This window comes from Papilio polytes, unplaced genomic scaffold, assembly GCF_000836215.1.
Source record: "Papilio polytes unplaced genomic scaffold, Ppol_1.0 DF823510.1, whole genome shotgun sequence".
Classification (NCBI taxonomy): domain Eukaryota; kingdom Metazoa; phylum Arthropoda; class Insecta; order Lepidoptera; family Papilionidae; genus Papilio; species Papilio polytes.
In genome coordinates, this window is record NW_013525694.1 from 2346691 (window position 1) to 2355821 (window position 9131).

A 9131-nucleotide genomic window follows, 5' to 3' on the forward strand; every position below is an offset into this window, starting at 1 on the left:
ATGAACTTTAGTATCTCCGTCGTCCGGCAACGAGGGCGGCGGAGGCGGCGGCGGCTTTATTATTGGAGCTGGTAATGGTGGTTGCTAACAAGTAAACAATAAATAAACATTACATTGACTGTAAAAATAGTTACTCTTAAAACTAAGAAATAATTAAAACAAAAAGTTTTTAACCCAAAAATGAGGCAAGTAAGGAGCCATAAGATGTCAGGAATCACAGCATGTTTTTGAATAATTCTCTTTTTATTATAAAACCCTACACTTACGACACGCTTTAGGTTATATATTTTCACACTATTAAACTCAGAGAGTAAATAATTCGAAAACACCTTCATGTGGGAAACGGAGCATACCATAAACTACAAGCTATTATGGTACAAGTTATTATGGTAACTTTAATTTTGACATTTGCAATTGCTAACAGGTAGTAAATAAAAAAAATAAGTAATGAAAGTGATTGTATAACTGTAATTATAACATACATCACCGATGTCCATAGCATTCTGCAACGCTTGTCGCGCTATGTACTGGGCCTTGAACTTCTCCATTTCCTTTTGAGCATCCATCTTTATAACATCAACTTCATTTTTATATGCTTCTAATTGGAATTGAAGACTTTCATTTTCTCTCTGAAACACGAATAAAAACATGATTAGGACAATTTAATAGCAGGTTAAGTATTAAAAGTTTTAATAAATTAACGTTGATATTTAATAAAACAGGTCTATGAATAAATATTACCTTTAACTCTTGAATTTCCTCACTATTATTATCTGTGATCCTATTATAGCACATTCCGTTGTACTCCATCTCTTCAGTCTGGAATTTCTCATTGAATTCTTCTTTCAAATTATTAAACTCCTAAAATGGTTAAAAAATATTTGTGTAACATAATTCATAATTCTACCAAGCATCATTTGATACTTTTAAAATTACATTTAACACAATTCTAAATATTTATCAGTAACAATTAAGAATAAATTAAAGAAATATAATCTATGGTCTTCATACTTTAGGGCTTAAAAACTAGATTTTTTATAATACCTCTTAACACTTAAATTTGTCCGTTGTTACCTGCATTTGATGACTTCTGCACCACCCGAATAAACAGCTTCTATTATGGCATTCATACTTACTATGTTAAGCTAACTTACCAGTTACCAAAAGTAGGGTAGATTGTAAATTATAATTCCAATACATAATAGTGTTTAAAGAATTATTGATTATAAATATTATACTTGGCTTTAATTATGTCAAATCTATTAAAGTAATTAAAAGGTTAGTCGTCTTACTTTTTAGGACATTATCAAGCAAGTGTTTCACTTTTATTTATGCATTGATTTGAGGTTATAAATTTAACCTAAAACATAGTTTCATCGATTACACTTTATAAATTTCTTAAAAAAATCAGTTTTGAATAAAAACTTAAAATATGCAGACTCTAGGAGAATAGAAGTCTAGTACAGTAGGTTTTAAACCTTAAAATATTAATATGAAACATTGTAGAATGAAGTATTTTCAATGTTATTGAATATAAGATACGGGATTCATGCCAATAGTAAATGCATGCTTACTAGCCTAAATATACTAACAAATAATAAAATCAATAATAGAAGAATTTGTTGTTTCATAAACAAAATAACATAGTTGGGAACAAAAAAATCTGTGATTTGTATCAGAAAGCGTAATTTGTTGTAGCTTTGAGGTTACTCATAGTTATGTACACACCTGTGTCATTTTTTGCCATGTTTCAATGTTTTTTCTTTGAGGTTTAGTGAAATGGTCCCAGACCCGCTGGTGAGTGGCCGCTGAGAACACTTTCGCCACCTGTTCGACTGAGGTTCACAAATCATGTTAAGAGCATTGACCGTGACGCTCGACCAAACATACCATCTGTTCACGCGATGGACCGCACCCCAGCTAGCGTATACCTAGGTACTGTAGGCACTGTAGGCACTGTCTGCACGGCTGACAGGCTTTGTGCCCTCAGTTCTGACAGCCTCCCGGGACAGCGAGCGTAGACACGACAGTGTATTATCACACAGAGGTTTTGCAGAGAGATATGATATGTTTTGATAAATTATATTCAATTTTATATATAAAAATTGGATAACTATAAACTATATAAAATCTAATGTTCGCAAGATACGGCTTTCTCAGCACGATTGGGTTGTTGTATCACAGCGAATGAACATGGCGCATACAACTGTGCCGAAATATCGGGTGCTACAAAAACCCAATCGTGGTAATAAACTACGAACATTATGAAAAAATAGGTTACAAAACTTTATCAGAAATTCAATTTAAAATTTATCAAAACACATAACTTACACTTTTCATTCCAGTAGCTGTGTCAGATTGAAATATTTACGTAAACACGATGACCGCTGGCCTCGTTACCCGAATGAGGAACTCGATATGACCAGAAGAGAGACAAGAGCATCCATAAATTCACTAACATATTGCTATACCAAAATTCCCAGTAGTTTAGAAGGCTTAAGTATGTGGAATTTCAGCAAATATTGTAAATACTACACCTTTTCCATCCTTTCAAACAATGAGAAACGAAATAATGTTAAGATTTTGTGATGTACTTACGCTGATCAATAATATTCTGGATATTCCTCTTAGTTCTCTCTTTACATTCTTGTAATTCCTCTTCAGATTGTATTTTCTCGCTGTACAATCTACGAATGTGAGAATTGGTTGCTTGTATCATTGTGTAGAATTGATTTGAATACTTCTTTGAACATTCTCCTCGTTCTAACCAAGCTATGAGAGTCTGTAACAAAAAATATCCAATTATTATATTTATATTCATAAAATCTTCAAGTCACTAAGATATTTAAAAAATCACCAGGAATTGAACAACTACAATCATTTTACGACATAATTATAAAAAAATATATTCTCAGATGCATTTAAAGTAACAAACTAACATAAGTTATTGTGTGTGTAGAAATGTGTTTCATGTGACTAATTAATTTGTTTAAGATCGTTTTACATTTGTTTTTTGTGAAATATCAACATACCGGTAGTGAAGTAGAGAAGTATTCCTCACTCTTGATTTTCTCTGATAGTTGGACAATTGCTGCATTTGTGAATGGTTGAATCCTAACAGGTGATGGTGATCTTTTATAACTCACTGCTCGATTAGCTTCTGGATGTGATGTGAGTTGTTGCATTTGTGCTTGCTGCGCACGAGCTGCTTGTCTCTGTCTTCTCTCATATTCATTCTGATCATCTCTACTCTAAAAGAAACAGCAAAAACAATGTGAAACATCTCCGTATTGAATTTTCACAAACAGAACTAAAGTTGTTAAAATTATTAAAACAAGAAAATTTTAATTTTATGTTAGAATGATTCTGAAGTAATAAAAACATTGACAGATATAATAATTAATCTAAGATTCACACACAAACATACTATAGGAACAGTAGAATATGAGTTTGTTACTATTTTATTGTAAAATCTGATGTTTTTCTATTGAAATATATAGAGATATTGTATGGTCAAAAGACAGGCTGATGAGAGGTAGCACAAGCTAATACTTTAACTAAAGATTTCTTACATGGTATTAAAAAACCATAACATAAGACTTACCAAGGCATAGTCGACATGCAACCAACCATTAGTTGCATGAGAATGTTCATCATCTTGATCACTATCTTTATCATCTTTGTCCTTATCTTTGTTTGTCAATTTAACTTTATAGCCTGTAATTGCCATAGCTGCGTCCACACAACTTTCCCTATCAAAGCGTATATGACAAAAGTTTTTCTTAGATAATCTCAAAATCTGTATTCTACCATATGGTTCAAATATCTCTCTGAGTACACTTTCACGTATTTTGTCAGGTAATCCACCGACAAAAATTGTGCGGCAGCCATGAGGACGTTCTCTTTTCGGAGGTTGAGGGGTACCAGGTACAGGGGGAGTCAGTTTACAATGTTTTAAGACAATTTCTTTTTTCTCCTGTGCCACTTCTGTATTCATATTTGAGTACACAGGGAGCATAGCTGGGTCCACCATCACACTTCCCATATTCATCATATTCATATCTATTGGTGTTGCACTTGTTCCTAAACCTTGATTTCCTATTACTGATATGTCCATTGGAGGCTGAGGAATCATTTCCAAACCAGTACCAGTCATTATTTCCATTGGAGTTGGCTGCATTATTCCTCCAGTCATAATGGCATTTGGCATTATCATATTTCCATACATTCCTCCACCCAAAAGCATGTTACCTATAACAAATATAACATTTTAAGTACTTGAATGTTTTCCAGTAACTTACCAGATTTAAATCAATGCATTAAAAATGTTACAATGATTCCCAATAGTCATTGACCAACATAAACAAATAAATATCTTATTTGGTATACAATTTATTATCAAATAAAAACATACCTTGAGAATACATATTTGTCATCATCATCTGATTCAATACATTAGACATATCAGCTTTATTTAACTCCTGATGTTTGTCTCTGCGTCTGTTCGTACTGTCTCGTGAAGGGGACCGAGATCTATCTCTTCTACTACCTTTGAAAATAATTAAATATTGAAAAATGTTATTTCACAAGGCTTTAGCCTAGTGTGTGATACTCATAAACTCCATCAAAAGATAATCTGCACAACCGGCGCAATTTGAATTAAATCTTAATCACCTGACATTATTATGTTAGATTGATTCTAAATTAAATCGCAGTTTAGGTCACTTTTATTTAATATTCGTTTTATTCTATTAACAATGGATATGAAAAATTGATAAGAAATTGATTGATTGAATATTGAAGTTGACGTTTGATAGTTGGTTAGGTGTTGCCAAGAAGAAAAATCGATTATTTCGACACTTATCAAAGAACTGACGCATAACATATTCTTTGACATACATAATATGTCAAATAGGACCACACTTTTCTTATCACTTGTCAGTTTATTTGGTTAAAGTTAAAAATAAAACCGCGAACCTACAAAACACACATCCTACTTTTAAGAAATGTCCATTTATCATAATGTTTGTGCTATCCGAAATGAAAGATGTTATTAGAGTTACTCCTGAACATTTTGATCAAAGTTTAACGGAATCAATAACAACATTGCTAAATAGGAAACTTGCTAATAAGGTTAGTGTTTACTTGATTAAAGTTGTGATATTGTTATTTTAACTTATTAACAGAGTAATATGAATTAAAAAAAAGTACGTCAGAGTTTGCAAAGAGAAAATATTAAATAAAACTTATCAAGATTACATGTGAAGGCAGGTACTCTATCTATTATGTTATAAAATGTTTCATGCATTTTAGGTAGTACTTAATGTAGGTTTGTGCATAGCGCTATTTGATATAACTCACATTGGACATTCATATATTTTCCCTGGAGATGGGTCATCACACACTGAAGTCAAGTTTCGGTATATTGTGTTCAGACCTATTGTGGAAGAAATCTTAATAGGGAAAATAAGAAGTTGTAGTAGGGATGGAGTGCATGGTATGTATTCTTAATATAAAGTAATAATTAAAAAGGTTGGAATAGCGAATAGCTTTTTATTTTATTTGATAAATTTGAGTGATCAGGGTTTTGATTTTCTTTGCTTACTTACTTACTACTTTAAAAACTACTTAATACTTTAAAAAATATTTTTTTCTTTAATTCATTTTACAGTGACAATAGGATTTTTTGAAGATATTTTAATACCAGTGAATGCTTTGCAGCATCCTTCAAGGTTTGACGAGACAGACCAAGCATGGGTATGGGAATATCCAAAAGGGGAGGGTGAAAAGCATGATTTATTTATGGATTCAGGTGATTTTCATACTTAGATTTGAATACCGTCTTAAAAAAACCATATTCAATTATCAGTCAGCTAGTGACATCTATAAATTGCATTTAATTTATCCATAGACATGATTAGTACTAGTAATTATTTTTATATGAACATGTTAATATTACTGTGATTTTTAACCGCAGTAACACAAGTATGGACATATATTGATGATCTGGAAATAAATACAATAAATGTCAATATGTGTAGTCAATTGGGGCCGTCAAGACCGTGCATAACAGAGTGTTCTATTTTCAGGAGAATCAATAAGATTTAGGGTTACAAGTGAAGTATTTGAGGAGAGTTTACCAACGGGTCCCCCCGGGACAGAATGTCCTGTTCAAACAATAGCACCATACAGAATAATAGGTGGCATCAATGAGCCAGGACTAGGCTTGCTCACATGGTGGGAAGCACAGGAACAAGATGATGATGGTGACGAAAATGATGATCAAGATAATGAATAATAAATTGTTATATAAATATTGGTTTTATCAATTTCATTATAACCTTTGCTCATTAAAGTTACCTTAGGATTTCTTGGAGTTGTGTTGCATTGGATAACAACAGGGTTAATGAAAGTCTGGTGATTTAAAAAAAAATCAACAATTTTAAGCATGTACAATAAAATGAATAAAACAGCAATATAATTTGCATTATATTTCTTTTGATATATGAATACAATATATAGATTTTTTACACAATCTAAAGCTTCTTATACTACATTATCAATGATGTTTAACAGCCACAGATATCACAAAAACTAAAAAAATAAACAAAACTAATATCATTACAGAAATGTAATAAATACATAAATAAGTATAAAATATTTCTTCATAGACATATTTTAATAATCATACATATTTAACAATGTGGTTGAATAAAATCTTTCAAGATTAAACCATTATAAAAACAGGAAATGCCGATTTTAATTTTATAAAACGATTAATTCAATTAATATTATTAAAAATATAACAGGATTTATTGGCATTCTTTCTTTTTTAATATTCTAATTCAACACTTATAAGGCGCGTGAAAAAAGGACTCTTTTCAATGGGTGCTTAAAGTTACACTGTAATACTAAACAAACAATACATACTATTAAAACAACCATATTAAAATAATTTTAATTCATTATTAATAAAAAATCATTTATTTTGATACAACAGTCAACACTTCCCACAAGTAAGAAATACATTTTGTTCAATATATGACTAGAATTCAGCATGAAGCATGTCAAGTCTTAATTTTCAAATAATGTATATTATTTTCTATTCTGGGTCACAAGACTACGCACCCATATGTGAATGTAAAATAAAAATGAGGAACAATTTAATTCAAAATCGGAGTTCAGGGGGTTAATAAGAAATTTTACGATAAAGTATTCGTAGCGTCACAACAAAAAATTGTATGTGATCTGTTAATGTCTTGTGTCACGTCCAGTAGGAACACTTTACAAATATAAATTTTGTCAATGTCGATAAGATAATTTGTTATAAATTTTCGGACTACCTTGTTATTTTTACCTAACTCTCACAGTAGACGCAAAATACAGATCTCCATAGATTATATAATTTGTATTGGTATTGTTTAGATCGAAGGATCGAGAACTATGAAACATAAAAACTATCGATTTACTTCATAAACTTAAATTATGTGATAGTAAAAAAGCGGAATTTAATACATATAAGTAATATATGCTTTCACGGTATGTTAAGTCTGTAAGTTTAGTTCTAAGTTCAATTCAAATAAGATACAAAATGAGGTAAAGGTAAAGAACAATATTAAGTCGAAATATTCTAAAGTAGAAGAGAGCATACTAATCTCAGAAATATATTTCATACCATAACATGGAGATCATATAAAATTAAAGAACTATAACATCGTTACTAAAATAGACTTACTCTAAATATATATTTCCATTTACCGCTCACCTTACTTACAAATAAACATTAAAAGCACTTCAATATATGTATATTTTTTTTCATTTTTGTCACAATATTTTCTTTTTTTTTAATTTTTACTCTGCCAATCTACACCTCTACACATATTTTTAAAGAATATAATTTTTTTCTGTAAATATTTGTGCCTAATAATGTGCCCAATTTTCGATCCGAATAAGCATTGCTTTAGTCGTTGTGTTATAATTGTCCTAAGTACTAAGCTAGCGAAGTTACCGTTATCTTGACGCGTATTACAATAATGTTGCCATCTCGCTTATTACTTTAAAAACAGAGATAACAATTTTTTTTTGAATTTACAATAGGCAATATGCACATGAAGCCAAACCGAAAATTAAAAAAAAGAAAAATGCATGCATATTGCCCATTGTTTTTCTTTTTTCAAAGTAATAGTGACATGAGTCAAGTCATTCCAAGTAAATCTTATATGCACAGCACACTTGGCTAGTAGAGTTGCGAAAGCCAGTCAGTTAGCGTTTACACTGTGCCAGTTGATTGACATTGATTGACAGCGCTACTGACCGACTGTACTGGCCAAGTGTGAAGTCGATTTAGTTAAATCTATACAATAGGGGGCTATTAGTGAAGTGATAGGTATTATTAAGATGCGAGATGAGCCTGCCGTCGAGCAGGTGTCGGCCATAGGTGACCGCGTCGAACTGATCCGCGGCGAGGCCGGAGCTGACCAGCCAGCTCACCAAGCACGAGCCGCGGAACACGCCGCGGTGTGTGCGCATCCTCCATCTAGTATATTGACAACTTTAAATAACATACTAAATGCAACACAACTGATACTTCGAAAAGAGGGCCTATTCCGAATATTTGCGAAATATTTCGTAACGTCATCGATAACATTTGTATGCTGGTTGTTATTGGGCAACAACTTTTTCGCTAATATTCTTAACTATTTACTGTTCGCGACTTCGTCTATACTACTTATTTCTGATTTTTTTTTTAAATTGACGTAGTAGTTTTTTAGTAATTTTTAGTACAAACAAAAATGCAAATATTTCCTCTTTATAATAAGTATAAATAGAAACGAAGTCTGAATGCGGTCTTGCGCTTCTCGCTTGCAGGTAGTCTTATTGGAATAGGGAAGAAATCTCGAAGTCCTTGGATGGGCCTCCTCTACAAAGGCCCGTAAAGCGCCAGCGAATTAGAGACCTATGGACCTATTTAGGCGATAAGTAATATGTAATTAATTTTACCTGATATCCTTAGTGATAGCGTCCTGACAACGCGCCAAGTGGTGAGTGATGAACTGCTCGCACACGTGTTTAGTTTCGAAACTGAGCTCTTCTACTGGCGGTAACTTAACCGTATCCGCGCCATTCCTAAA

General features: G+C 32.0%; 3 protein-coding genes across 3 annotated transcripts in view; 1 reads left to right on the forward strand and 2 right to left on the reverse strand.

Moving 5' to 3' along the window:
• LOC106104535 (ecto-NOX disulfide-thiol exchanger 1-like) overlaps positions 1 to 4810 on the reverse strand; it is a 5348-nt gene extending 538 nt beyond the window's left edge. The window contains exons 1-8 of the mRNA XM_013284612.1: positions 4415 to 4810; positions 3605 to 4251; positions 3033 to 3251; positions 2599 to 2782; positions 1729 to 1835; positions 742 to 861; positions 483 to 629; positions 7 to 84 (exon numbers count right to left, since the gene is read on the reverse strand). Of these exons, the coding sequence (XP_013140066.1) occupies positions 7 to 84; positions 483 to 629; positions 742 to 861; positions 1729 to 1835; positions 2599 to 2782; positions 3033 to 3251; positions 3605 to 4251; positions 4415 to 4463 (1551 nt within the window). The 5' untranslated portion in view covers positions 4464 to 4810. The remainder of the gene's footprint in view (positions 1 to 6; positions 85 to 482; positions 630 to 741; positions 862 to 1728; positions 1836 to 2598; positions 2783 to 3032; positions 3252 to 3604; positions 4252 to 4414) is intronic.
• A 102-nt stretch (positions 4811 to 4912) lies between these two features.
• Positions 4913 to 6313, forward strand: LOC106104566 (DNA-directed RNA polymerase III subunit RPC8). The gene is made up of 4 exons (XM_013284643.1): positions 4913 to 5133; positions 5314 to 5497; positions 5672 to 5812; positions 6090 to 6313. The coding sequence occupies exons 1-4, from the start codon at positions 5023 to 5025 to the stop codon at positions 6296 to 6298; spliced, it is 645 nt and encodes a 214-aa protein (XP_013140097.1). The 5' UTR covers positions 4913 to 5022; the 3' UTR covers positions 6299 to 6313.
• Positions 6314 to 7839: 1526 nt separating this feature from the next.
• The window catches only part of LOC106104671 (integral membrane protein GPR155), a 9337-nt gene continuing 8045 nt past the window's right edge, over positions 7840 to 9131 (reverse strand). Inside the window, exons 14-15 of the mRNA XM_013284794.1 lie at positions 9001 to 9126; positions 7840 to 8536 (exon numbers count right to left, since the gene is read on the reverse strand). Coding sequence (XP_013140248.1) covers positions 8344 to 8536; positions 9001 to 9126 — 319 coding nt within the window. The 3' untranslated portion in view covers positions 7840 to 8343. The remainder of the gene's footprint in view (positions 8537 to 9000; positions 9127 to 9131) is intronic.